Genomic DNA, 14,858 nt, shown 5'->3' on the forward strand with positions numbered 1-14,858 from the left:
CTGATAACTACAGCTTACTTTAATTAGTCTAGACAGTCCTTTGTTACATTAATACTGAATTTCTTCTATGAATTCTTGGCATTTACATGTTCATAGGAACAGATAAGTCATTGGGTTCCTTCATTACGTGGTAGAATTCACTAATAATCATAAATTCTTTTATCAAGGCATATTTTTGAGGTTGTAGGTATTTTTTTTAGCAAAAACCCAGTGGAACTCTTTTATCTTGTTTGTGACATTTCTACATCTATGTCTACCTTTTATTTGTCTACTTCCTGACTTATGGAACGTATAGTAACCTAATATCTTGCAACTTTAGGCTTATGTGACGCAATAGATGTCACTGAAGCACTCTTAACTTCATTTGTTACTCGACTCTTTTCCATAATGCCTGGAAAACTGGAAGTTATTTATCCAAGTCCATTACCGGTATACGTCTTGGCTTCCTCCTACCGTGTGATTTGTTCATATGTTTAATATGAGAGATTTCTAAAAAAAAAAAAAAAAATCCTTTTATTATTCCAGTGAGCAAGTCAGAAAAAGTACAGTGCGGTTCAAGCGAGAGCCACATCGTATTTTGTTTCTGCTAAAAGAGAGCAGTTTGCTCACTTCCTGGGTGTAGAAAATACATTGTATATTGCTACTGGGAGAAAATATAATATTTTCCTTCCTCCTGAGGATAAAAACCATATTATATTCTCCCTCTGGTAAAAGAGAAATAAGATTATTCTTTTCTTGAGTGAAGGGTAATCACGATATTTTCTTCCAAACCGTATAGAAAATTTTGCATTGTCTTCTAAGGGATTGGCGAAAGCAGCGTATGCTTCTCCAAAGGCAAGAACGAAAAAAAAAAAAATAAATAAGAGGAGAAATGAAATGGAAGAGGGAAAAGGTTTTTCGATAATATACAGAGAGAGCGCCTGACGGCTGTGATTTGACCTCGGGGTCCAGAAGGTCAAAAATCCCTTCACTTCGGTGGGTTCCTCTTCGGGTTCCCATTTTAGGGTTGCCATTCTCTCGACGCTTATGACGCCCGGATGTTTTAAAGTTTGGCAGGATTTAGTGGACTATCATAACCTCTTCAAGCGGCCAGGCTCCATTAGGGGTCTTGAATATGTTATGGTGGTATAAGAGAAAAATCGTTTCGGTGGCATTATCTCGGCTGAGCTCAGTAGCCATGAGTTTCTCTTTATACGACATTGATTTCATTCTGAGGCCTCCAACAGTAATGTACCAGACGATGTCGGTATGAATATATTTGGAGGCTCTAGGGAAAAGTTGAGAGAGAGAGAGAGAGAGAGAGAGAGAGAGAGAGAGAGAGAGAGAGAGAGAGAGAGAGAGAGAGAGAGAGAGAGAGCTTTTTTGGGCAATATCTTGGTTATTCAAAATCTATTATATCTTTAAGAATTTTATGATTTCCTAGTCTCTTGAGAGGAGTATATTTTTTCAATGAAAAAACTGCATTTCCTGATGAATTGGTGATATTTTCATTGGATGAATTATAGCATATTCATATTCATGATAACTGGAGAGAGTCAGGCGCCACCATGCATACGTAATATCCCTCTGTACCAAATGTGAGTTCATCAACTAAAAATTAGCCTTGATGTTTTTATTGAAAATATATAAACCAACAGTCAGGTGCAGTGTTGCTCCATTTCGTTGGGACATTTTAATTGTACTCTTATTATGACTTCTTTCCATGTTCTGTTAATAAGTGAATTTTCTAGAATGTCAGTCTTAACTTATTCCTGAAAATATTTATCTTTTACAGGAATACTTTCCAAATTTCACTCTCCTTCCCAGGTACACAATGGTAATTTAAAGTTACTTCTCACTCACTAGTACTCTGTTTTAAACCATTGACTTTCGTACTAAATTCCTAAGATCTGATGCAGTTCTTAAGCTTTGTTTTTCTGGTTGCTTCAGGCAGAGAAAGAGGTTTCAGTACATATTTTCAGAAAGCACTCCGTAGGATTCTTACATAAGTGAGGCTTGACAACGACGCAACAATAACATTATTTAATTGTTATCTTGCAGACGCATCAACGTGACCAACTTTGGGCCTATGGAATCGTGTATGGCCCCTCTGAAAGAACAGAGGACCTTCATCATTTTGGCCAACGCCAGGAACGGCCGGCACTTACGGGCTCATTACGATTACCCGGGCAGTGCCGCCGTCCAGTGGTCCAAAGAAAACGAGGAAGAAGTCTGGAGAGCTCTAGGTAAGAGGAGAGACTGTTGTATTTGTACGAGTGGTATATCATATTTTTAGGGTTTTTTAAGTTTCTCATATATATATATATATATATATATATATATATATTGTATGTATAGATATATATATATATATATATATATATATATGTATATATATCATACACATATATATATATATATATATATATATATATATATATATATATATATATATATGCATACTGGTGTGTATATATGTGTGTGCGTATATGTATGTAAATGTGTGTGTGTGTGCGTGCGTGTGTGTACTCGGGGATGTTTTCATAGATTTTATTGCCGTATAATTCACCCAGGGTTTTATGTCATACCGGAAAGGTATTATGGATATCGAGGGTTGAGATATGTTACTAACCAACACCGAAACATACCTGTTTGACCCAAACGTCACCAGAAGTAACACAGAATAAGATAGGATTTAAGTTGATTGTTTCGTAATGGTTACGAGTAAAAAAAATTCCTGTAGTGCTGAAGCTTATGAAGTGCTTACCATACTTCTTATTTTATACCACATCGCGTCAGTCAGTTTTGCTGATAAGGTAATGAGATTTTTCATGGGGAAACCCTTTATAGGACTGTTAAATGGCCACCTGAGCAACAGTTATTTTATGGACAAAAGCCTTAATGGATTTCATATGGTAATGGATTTTCGAAAAACTTCAACCGTGCTTTTTTATAAGAAAAATGGAGCCAAAATATAATCCTGTGTTCCGCACGTAACCTGAAATGTGTTAAGATTTGAAGACCGGCAGTCTGATTGGCTTTATCTTTAAATCCAATTGTTTTGGTCCTATCTGTATATAAAACATTTAGCAATTTTTAAAAATAAATTTCTTGATGTAAGCTATTTAAATCTCTCTCTCTCTCTCTCTCTCTCTCTCTCTCTCTCTCTCTCTCTCTCTCTCTCTCTCTCTCTCTCTCTCTCTCTCTCTCTCTCTCTCTCTCTCTGCCAAGCTGGTTTTAAATTTGATTTTCTACATACAACATTTTACACTGTTCCATAGTTCTGTGCAATACCATTTGTATATAAATAGTAATAATTCTTGAATGCGTTCATCCATTTTCGTAGTGAGAATTGTTAACGATATCGAGATCATTGTAATTATTTATTTTATTATTTTGTTGTTTATGTCACTGCAGTACAGTATTATTCTTTAATATTTTACCATTGACTAATTAACGAGAACCTTTAATTCACTTTGGTTGATTTCAGAAACAAAACCATCGATGTGGTTGTGTGTATAAGCGATAAAATGGCTCTTTTTACTTTTATTTTTCCGCCACCTAAAGCAGCAAACAGGGTATTTTACCGGAGTTTTACTTTTAATTCCAAACTATAGATTATAAAAGAAACGTTATAAGAGTAAAATCAGCGTGTTTAATAGAATGGGTTATATATAGTGAAGTAAAAGGCGATGCTGCATGCATGATAATATGTTGACAGAATTCACGATAAGAGAGGATGTGAATAATGGAATAATCGTTAATTGTAAACTGAATGGAACAGCCCCTAGAAGAATAGTCATATATGTAGTAAATACTGAATAAGAGCGTAACATAAAATAAAATAGATACACATGAAATCTGATGAATGTGTTTTGGTCTTTTTGAAAGATCACCTGACTAACGAAAGGACCAAAAGGTATTATTCTATATTTTTAAAGAATAATTATTTACCAAATTATGGGGTGTCTCGTAATATAGTGACTTACTTGGCGTCCCACAGTTTCCAGTGCTTGATCCCGATAGACAGGAAGGTAGACAGTCCTATTTTGAAGTCCGTCGTGCCCGTGTTGCTTTCAGCAGTAAATGATGTGCCTAACGAAAAAGTACATTAGCGAAGGGCAAAGGGCTAGCAACCATACTGAACACGGGATTACACTTTTTGAAGTCTTAAACTAATGTATATACATACATATATATATATATATATATATATATATATATATAATATATATATGTGTGTGTGTGTGTGTGTGTGTGTGTGTGTGCTTGTTTCTTTATCTATTTAGTTATTGAAATCAGCGTCGGCTCTATGAGCCTGCATAAGCCCAGAAGGACTTGGGACTTTAACGTTTTTAACATATATATATATATATATATATATATATATATATATATATATATATATATATTATATATTGCTACGTCTATAGAACGCCTCGCCTTCCCAGCAGAGTTTTAGTTATATTTAATTATAAAAGTAGCAGCCATGCCGTCTCCTGAAGCTACTGTTGTTGGGAGAGTGGGTATGTCGTAGGAATGATATTTCCGGTCTGACGGAAGCTTAGGGTAAGAGAGGCAGGTCACAAGAGTAGCTAGACTTCGAGATGGATTTAGGACTTCTACAATAAGACCTATTTTCCTTCCCAATTTGCTGGCGTTGTGTTTACCACCTTTCAGGCAATGCTCGAGGCGGTTTTTGGAAGCCCCGTGATTCGAAAACAACCAGTATCGCTCTCAGTCGGCTGCGAGACGTGATCTCGGACAGAGGTCAAATTGCCAGCCTCCCAAAATTAGGCCTACCCACGATGTACTGGTGGACACGAACCCCAGACCTGAACAGAGGTCAGGCCGCATTCTTCTACAAGGATACACTGAATATTGCATAAAGGTACGTCTGAAAGTGTAAACTTCAACCCAGCACCTTTTACTACCATACGACTCTTGCTAAATTCATTTTCAATTCTCATTTTTACCCCTTCTACATCAAAGCCCTTTGTCCTCATCGGGCCACGTGCTCCCCTTTGTGACTTGTTAAAGACCAAGCTTTCGTGTATACCTCAGTGAACCATTCGAGTTTACCTTCCCCAATGTTAGAGAATTAATCAGCCTTAATCAAAGCAAGAAGTCATTTTTCCTTTTATCTCGTTTAATCTGGGATTCTTTTCCAGATTCCATGAGTCACGTGCCGTCTCTGCCCGCAAGTGTGCATTACCCAAGTGTATGAAAACCAGCTATAACGGCTCAACGGAGCCATCATTTACCTTTTCTCCAGCCCAGCACGGGCCTTTTAGTAAATAAATAGTTGTTAAGTAACGAGCTGAGTTTTCTGGCGACCTTCCCTCTAAAGTATTCATTAATAACTATCAGTTTACGGTAAGTTAAAGCAATTCCCTCTTGAAATCCCTCAATCATTTCTGTTTACGTATCTAGCTTCTTCTCAAGGCCCTATATACGTAACATTGTCGACCTTCGCCGAGGATATGAACCTAGCTTGCTTAAAAAAAAAAAAAGCTTGTAAATCGCGTTATCCGTTGTAAAACGTAAACTGTAAATTATTTTACAAAAAGTAAATCAAGCACACTTGCAGGGAAAGAAGACACACTGACTCACGGTAAGGTATTCCATTCATTAATATGATTATTCTATAACCAATGTTAGCTTAAGTATTTTTATTGTAGAAGTGTGTTAAACAAATGCGTAGGTAGAAATCTTATTATGGTAACGGCGAATGCGCCAGAGCTTTATTTTAGCGGCGAGCAAACAATTTGCCCCGCGAATTCTCTGTTACTTTGTGCTGTCCTCGTCGGACGAGACAGAGCACGTGTGTAGAATAGATGCCAGAAAGAACCAGATCAAAACTAGGAAGTGCTTTGCCAGGGTTTATTGCTGTGTTTGAAAGCCTAGCTAGTTAGGAGTGTTTTACTAATAGTTACGGCAAAAGAAGTGTACAATTCTTTTGTCTGTGATATGTTAGGGAATCCATTTTAACTTAGTTTTCATTCCAAGTGTTGGTAACCGCTTACCTCTCGGCTAATTCAGCTTCGCGCTCTCTCGCGCCTGCGCGGTCTCAACCAACCTTCGTCTCATTCACAGCGGCAGCCATGTTTGTTTTCTCTTTCAACATTATCTAAACAATTTAAGCAAAGTAACGTAAGTCACGAAGTTTTAACGTAAATAATATCAATGTCTGTACTAGTATCTATCGTTCTGCCAGAGAAATTAACGTAATTCGCCTTGAATAAAAAAGTAGAATTTTGTGTTGTAAATTGCCTTCGCATTTACAGAGAATCAGCTGTTTTGAACGACATGCTGCGCGCTAGCAGCGCTACCCAGCTCCTTCACGTGTTTCACCTCGCATCGCTCACTCGCGCGCTGAGCGAAAATTTCATTTCACTTCGCACTTAACGTAGCCTCATTCACAATTGTTTTTGCTAACATCATTTTAAATCCTTACCGTCATTTCACTGTTCACAGGGACCTAGTAATCTTACATAAAGTTAACGTAAATCTCAAGTAGAGTAAATCACAAGAATTGTTAACGTAAAACGCGTCTTTGTAAAATTCATATTGAAACGCAAATCATTTCATAAGCGCAAGCCGCTAACATTAACGTAAAAATCGTTCACACCACGAGCGCGTTATCATTTTCATAAAACGTTATCCAAAAGCAATTCTTTCATTAAAAACGTTAACGTAAGTAAATCATTTAATGCAAGTTGCGTCATATTAAACTAACATTAGTAGTTCAATTCAAATATAAGGGAGTTCATTCATATATTTTTCATTTTTAACCCTCTCGAGAGAGACCGAGAGAGAGAGAGAGAGAGAGAGAGAGAGAACCAGAACACAGTATTCACGAAGCCAAGAGTACTACATCTTACCATTAATTATAGCATGCAGAATTAACATTATTTTAGTCTCTTGTGTCTTTCATTTACACAGCGTGATACGTACGCGCCTGTGTCCATTGCAGTTTTGCAAGCATTTATTTTATTTCATTTACCGAGTACTTCAGCGAGGGACTGAGCATTCCTAAAATTTCCATTACCTGTCGTTGCCCGAGTGGTCTTTTCATTTTCTTTTATCACAAAAAGACTTGCGTATACCGCAAGCACAATTCGCACAGCGTGCCACGCCAATTCATTACTTCCAGACAGGGAAGTCGTTACCAGTTTAGGACTGGCCACCACCAGTGCACGTCAGGTCTTACCATTTTACAGTGCCACTAATTCTTGACACTGTCCATCGACTGGCTGCTGAAGTACTCCCACCTTTTACTTTCTCTCCTCCACTATTACACTCTGCCATGAGCAGTGCCATTTCACTTCAGTATATTTAAGTATACTGCATGTAGTGTCCGGGACACACCAGCACGATACCAGTGCTCCAAGGAACGCCTCCATAAATGCCATTGCACCTGGACAGGCCGTACAGGTAGCCATTAAACCTGCGTGTCCGTCCTTACGGAACGCCCAAATAATTAGTGTGTCCGCGTACAAGGGTCAGTGATCCTTCGGAACACTCAACAAGGGAACGCCTCCCAGAAGTGCCGCAATACCAGCCCTAAGTGCTGACAAACCTGCGTGTCCGTCCTTACGGAACGCCCAAGTAATTAGTGTGTCCGTGTACAAGGGTCAGTGATCCTTCGGAACACTCAACAAGGGAACGCCTCCCAGAAGTGCCGCAATACCAGCCCTAAGTGCTGACAAACCGCGTGTCCGTCCTTACGGGACGCCCAATTTCATTAATGTCCGTGTACAAGGGTCAGTGATCCTTCGGACCATCCTAAGGGAACGCCTCCCCAAAGTGCCGCAATACCAGCACTACTAGTGCTGCCCAAGGAACGCCTCCTCATAGGTGCCGCGCATCTGTACAGACGTACAGGTAGCCCTATACCTGCGTGTCCGTCCTACGGAACGCTCATTCATTATAGAGTATCCACCATTTTGGATCACTGAACCAAGGAACGCCTCCTCATAAGTGCCGTGCACCTGTATTGGACCTACAGGTAGCCCATTCCAGCGTCTCCCAACTTAGGAACGCCCTTAAGTGTGACGTACGCCGTACACTCCATTTGATTTTTTCACCTCTTTAGAAGGTGCCAATCCAGAAGTGCCACCAACTTACGGGACACTTCCCAAGTGCCACAGAGCACCCAGTCTTCTCAGACTTTTTCTCTACCACGTCGCAGAACACCTTTCCAAGTGAGTGCCACTTTCCACAGTAGGCACTCCTATTCCATTCCGTACCCTTCCTGGCCATTATTTTCATTTTCATCAGAGCCTCTACTGCAGCCTAAGGGAAATGTCTTCCCCTGCTTCCCGCGACTTCTTTGCCGTAGAGCTCGAGAGCTCCGAGTCCTCATAACTCTGGGCAAGGAGGCTGGTTACACTGGACCAGCACTAGACCAGTGGATAAAGGCGCAGCAGGCTGCTGCGCGCCAGCAGGGAAAGCAAGCCAGAGAAGCAGAAAGGAAGGCAAGGGAAGAGGAGCGAAAGCATGAGCTCTCTCTCAAGGAGAAGGAACTCGACATCAAGCGGGAGAAGGCCCGTAAGGAGAGTATCCTAGCTCAAGCCACTCTGCCAGCTTCCAGCCCTGCACCCCCTGTCTCTCTTAGTCCCGCCGTCTCTGGTCAGCCTGACATCCTTTCTATTTGTGAGCCTGGTCCTGATCCAGTGCCGGAGATAGAAATTCCTGCCGCATCCTGCCAGCCTTTTACCTTTTTACCGCCTACCTCCTCCCTTTTGGAAGAGGTAAGCCCACCAGTTAACCCCGAAATTGCTTCCGAGGGTGATTCAACGGAGGTTCCCTTAACCTCCCCACGGCACATCACTGCCAGAGAGGACTCTTCACCTGTGCCAGAGCACACTGCCAGCCTTGGTGACTCCGCAGATTCGCAACCTGTGGGGCCATCTCGGCCTTATCATCCAGTGCCACGGAAGAGGTTCTGGAACACGTTCTGCCGAGACTGTGGCCGCAAACCACCATATTCCTGCCATCGCAATGGCCGTCACCAATCCTTCTTCACTAGGACCCCCAGCTAAGGGCCCTATAACAGTCGCACCCCTCCAAAGTCATTATCAGCCAAGCCACGTCAGAGCCTACGACGACTCTGGCGCTCAAGTCTCCCTGATACGGGAAGACAGAATTCCCCGAGGGGCTAACGTTGATAGACGTCGATTGATCACCATTGAAGGTATCAATCACATTAAACTGATCCTTCCGACCGTCCAATTGAGGGTCACCAGACCTCACTTCTCCAAAGAATGTACTCTTGCAGGTTTTTTTGCAAGCTACATCCCAGGAGGTTACGACCTCCTCCTAGGGCAAGACATGAAGTCTCCCTCACAATTCAAAAAGCCTAGGGGTCCTAACCCCATGTCAATTCACTCCAAAGCAAGGAGTCACCGAAACTCTACTTCTTCTAGGAAGTACATCCACCAACAGTCTCCCCCGTTACCAAGGAGGGAGATTGACCATTCACAGTTCCGTTGCAAGACCTGTAACGTAATAGGGCACTCCACAAATTGGCCTAGATGCCCTAGCAAGTTATGTGCAGCGGACGCTGTCCAAGTCCCACAAGGCTTAGCCTTCCAAAAGAGACAGGACCCTCTGTCTCCCATAACCAAGGGCACGCTGAGAGGTATTGCACCTCCGGTACCCGCCACAGGTCCAGTCGACCTCAACTCTCTGCCAGTACCACTTGGCAGCACTGAGCAGTGCCAAGCTCCGTCCAGCCTGGACGTAGAGCCACCACCGAACTTGACCTCTGCGCCTGGCCCCGAGCTAGCGCCGGCGCCTAACCTTATCAAGGATCCTCCTACAGGAGACCCTCCAACAGGCATGGAGCTTACCACAGCCCATGGCCAATCACTAGTTCCTCCTTCTTCATCCTTACCTCTGTCGCCCGAGGATGAAACTCCGGCAGACCTTACCTTTGTACCTCCTCTGGAAAACCAGGAACTGCCCGACCAGGAGTCAGCCTGGAGTTTTCCCCTCACGACGGTTGTCGCAGCAGCCGGAGTGAGGGCCTCCCCTGCAGTAGGTTCCACCTCTACGACGGTTGCTGCAGAGACCGAAGTAGGGTGTTCTCCTGAAATCCTTCAGGCTACCGCTGCCTCTGCTCCTGCGGCGTTTCTGGCCTTTCCCCAGAGTCGGTGCCGTCCGTCTACTCCAAGGACTGGTATAGCCAGGTCCTGGAGGAATAAGAAGAAGAAGAAGAAGGGACGTCATTAACATACTAACAAAAGAGCCACATGCTCTCCTTGACACCTGCGCCGAGGTACAGTGTCGCATTCAATTGCAGAGTGATCCTGGCACCTACCCAGAGAAGGTAGCCAGCCCGATCCCTGCCAGTAGCACTAACCCTCTAACCCCTAGCCATTGTAATACTAACCCTCACTTAAATATAACTACCTCATTGCATTTCCCTCCTGGTCAACTAACCACTCATCATCCCCAAGCATCATTACCTCTCATTATGTATTTTAACAATTCCGTCGCTGAACTGCTGCTGTGCGTACCACACTCTGGAATGATTGCGTCTTCATTTAACTGTATTGAGTAGGTTAGGCTAATGATTTAGTACCAGGGCATTAGGTTAGTAGCAAGTAGAATTTTCAAGTAACCTTATCTAGGGGTAGAGTAGACTGTCGTCACAGACAACCCGTAGTTATTACTTAGGCTAGATTACATCACTACATTAAGTTAGTACACTTAGCATCTTTGCCTATAAGTTAGGTAGGCCATTGTAGTCAGCCGTATCGCTGCTCAAAAAACTTCAAGTTAGAGTAGGAGAACTGGGTTGTCGAGGCGATCAACTTATTTAAGCCAAGACCTTCACGCCCGAAAGGGAGTGAATGCCTTCTTAACAGGGGGAGCTGCTACGTCTATAGAACGCCTCGCCTTCCTCAGCAGAGTTTTAGTTATATTTAATTATAAAAGTAGCAGCCATGCCGTCTCCTGAAGCTACTGTTGTTGGGAGAGTGGGTATGTCGTAGGAATGATATTTCCGGTCTGACGGAAGCTTAGGGTAAGAGAGGCAGGTCACAAGAGTAGCTAGGCTTCGAGATGGATTTTAGGGACTTCTACAATAAGACCTATTTTCCTTCCCAATTTGCTGGCGTTGTGTTTACCACCTTTCAGGCAATGCTCGAGGCGGTTTTTGGAAGCCCCGTGATTCGAAAACAACCAGTATCGCTCTCAGTCGGCTGCGAGACGTGATCTCGGACAGAGGTCAAATTGCCAGCCTCCAAAATTAGGCCTACCCCACGATGTACTGGTGGACACGAACCCCAGACCTGAACAGAGGTCAGGCCGCATTCTTCTACAAGGATACACTGAATATTGCATAAAGGTACGTCTGAAAGTGTAAACTTCAACCCAGCACCTTTTACTACCATACGACTCTTGCTAAATTCATTTTCAATTCTCATTTTTCCCCTTCTACATCAAAGCCCTTTATCCTCATCGGGCCACGTGCTCCCTTTGTGACTTGTTAAAGACCAAGCTTTCGTGTATACCTCAGTGAACCATTCGAGTTTACCTTCCCCAATGTTAGAGAATTAATCAGCCTTAATCAAAGCAAGAAGTCATTTTTCCTTTTATCTCGTTTAATCTGGGATTCTTTTCCAGATTCCATGAGTCACGTGCCGTCTCTGCCCGCAAGTGTGCATTACCCAAGTGTATGAGAACCAGCTATAACGGCTCAACGGAGCCATCATTTACCTTTTCTCCAGCCCAGCACGGGCCTTTTAGTAAATAATAGTTGTTAAGTAACGAGCTGAGTTTTCTGGCGACCTTCCCTCTAAAGTATTCATTAATAACTATCAGTTTACGGTAAGTTAAAGCAATTCCCTCTTGAAATCCCTCAATCATTTCTGTTTATGTATCTAGCTTCTTCTCAAGGCCCTATATACGTAACAATATATATATATATAATATATATATATATATTATATATATATATATATATGTAATAAAAGTAGCCCATAAAAACGCCAAATTATAGAGAGAAAATACTGTTTCAGAGACTGCTGTCTCTCTCTTCAGAGAAAGGCAGAAGTCTCTGAAAATTTAGTATTTTGGCGTTTTTATGGGCTACTTTTATTAGATGGAATTCTGTTGTGATAGAACATTTTTACCCTACACATACACACACACCACACACACACACACACACACACACACATATATGTGTGTGTGTATGTATATGTATATTTAATACTATAGTGATGGTATATATATATATATATATATATATATATATATATATATATATATATATATATACCATCACTATATATATATATTATATATATATATACATACATATACATATATACATATATATTATATAAATACATATGTATGTATATATATATATATATATTATATATTATATATATATATATATATATATATATATGAATATGTGTGTGTGTATGTCTGTGTGTATTCACACCATCAATCTGTAACATTTAAGAAGGTGGATGGAGTGTAAGTGAATCAATTATCTAACGCCTCCAACGAATTGAGATGCAAATGGCCTCTGTCAGATCTCACTAACCTTTCCCACTTATCTGGAATACTTATCTAAGGCTGTAATTGAATAGCATATAGCCAACGCCGCTGTTCAGTCAGTAGTATTTTTCCTATACACGAACATTGCTATTAATTTTTTTTTCTTTTTTTGTTTTACGTATGTGATTTTGCCAATTAATATTTAGTATTGTTTGCAAGAAATTTATAGACATTTTTTCGATATCATACAAAGACTTCCTTCCATCTACTCAATTTATTTTAGTAATGAAGTACTGAATATGAATATGTATGCTGCTACTTCATTCGCTTTTATATCTTCTTTTCCAATCTTTATGTATTTTAAGACTGCATTAAACAGGACGTGTGGTAGCCTGTTCTTGATGAATTCAGCCATCAGCTCGCATTGCAAAGTCCTAGGTTCTTTGCCGGTCTAATCCCACTTTGAGTAATAGTGCTTGGTGAGGTCAGGATAAGGCATAGAGATAACAGCCTATATATATTTATATTATATATATATCTATATATATACATATATATACACTAATTGACCAACCCGGTGTTCCCCAGGATAACTGAATGACAACTGATACATTTTGTGTCTCTCTGTCTCCAACTCTCCCTCTTGCTCCTCCCTCACACCCCTCTACTTTCTCTCTCTCTCTCTCTCTCTCTCTCTCTCTCTCTCTCTCTCTCTCTCTCTCTCTCTCTCTCTCTCCACACAAGAAACTAATGACAAAAGTTAGAGCTTTTGGAATCGTAGGAGAAACGGCAGACTGGATCGACGACTGGCTAACTAATAGAAAACAGAAAGTCGTAACAAATGGTGAAGAATCAGAATGGGCAGATGTGACAAGCAGAATTCCCCAGGGATCTATCCTTGGCCCACTCTTGTTTTTTATTTATATCAATGACAAAGATGTAGGATTAACTAGCAGGATAGCCAAACTCGCAGACGACGCCAAACTAGGTGTAAATGGAGCAGACCCATTTTGAAAGTTTAGGAAATTATCTAAAGAAAGTAGGAAAGTGGTCAAAAAGATGCCAAATGCCTTTTAACTTGGATAAATGTCAAGTGTTACAAATAGGAGCAAATAACCCTCATGCCAACTACATGCTGCTTGGGAATGACAAATAGTGTAGAACAATAAGAGGGCCTTGGAGTCATTATAACCAAGAACTTAAAATCCATAAAACAGCGCATAAAAGCTGAAAAGAGGGCACAAAAACAAGTGGGATACATAAAGAGGCAGTTCAGATACAGAAAAAGGAAACGATGATGCAGCTCTACACATTAATAGTTAGACCTCATCTTGAATATGCAGTACAAGTTTGGTCACCAACACTAAGAAAGAACATAAATAGATTAGACGGGGTACAAGCAAGGGCCACAAAGTTAATTCCATCCATCAGGCAAATAGGTTACTAAAGACAACTAGAGAGCCTGGACATGTACGTATGGCTTAGAAACATGACGTTTGCGAGGACAACTGATAGAAACATCCAAAATACTGAAAGGCATAACAAAAGTAGACAGTAACCTATTTATGTTAAACGAAAACCAGACAAGTACTCTTCCTCCAGATAATACGTGAGTCATACGTGTACCGAAATAAGGTATGATAAATGCGTAAAGTTACTAAGTCTACTGGCTATATATATATATATCTATATATATATATATATATATAAATATATATATATATATATATATATATATATATATATATATATATATATATATTTTTTTTATCTATATAATATATTAATTTATATATATATATATATATATATATATATATTTTATATAGTATATTTTGAATGTGCTTGTGATATATGAAAAGTCTTCAGCCAAATGTAGACTGGACTTTCAACATTTCGACGTACATAAATGATAATCGGAAAATGTTTAGCAGTGAGTAAAATGCAAGTTTTAGAACATGAAATAATAGAAGTAAAATCTGAAAGAAAAAAAATCCTGTGATATAAATACAGAGAGAAATATAACGTCGATTATATCATTCCGTGATGAGATTCCGTTGTCGACACATCTCTGGTTCGTTTGTAGCGAATATGCAATTCATTATTGAAGCATGGAGAGAGCTTTTGTCAAATCACACTGTTTAATCATAGTGACAAAGCTCTTCGACCTTTTTGAGCTCTTCTGATTGCAGTTGGGTAATAACAAGCGCAGCATTTCGCTGTTAAGGCGGGAGATGAAATGTTGGTCATTTCAGCTCTCCGGGAAATATTAATGACTAATGGTAATTCTAATGAATTTCAAGTTTGAACATTCGAAAGAATAAAGAAAATGGAAGTGTTCAGTGGGCTTTAAG

General features: G+C 40.4%; 1 protein-coding gene across 3 annotated transcripts in view; it reads left to right on the forward strand.

The window, feature by feature from the left end:
- The window catches only part of LOC135216031 (uncharacterized), a 922,226-nt gene that overhangs the window by 587,993 nt on the left and 319,375 nt on the right, over positions 1 to 14,858 (forward strand). For all 3 annotated transcript variants that reach the window (XM_064250970.1, XM_064250973.1, XM_064250971.1), the window contains one exon: positions 2,041 to 2,225. In XM_064250970.1, coding sequence (XP_064107040.1) covers positions 2,041 to 2,225 — 185 coding nt within the window. The remainder of the gene's footprint in view (positions 1 to 2,040; positions 2,226 to 14,858) is intronic.

This window comes from Macrobrachium nipponense, chromosome 6 (genome assembly GCF_015104395.2).
Source record: "Macrobrachium nipponense isolate FS-2020 chromosome 6, ASM1510439v2, whole genome shotgun sequence".
NCBI classification, from domain to species: domain Eukaryota; kingdom Metazoa; phylum Arthropoda; class Malacostraca; order Decapoda; family Palaemonidae; genus Macrobrachium; species Macrobrachium nipponense.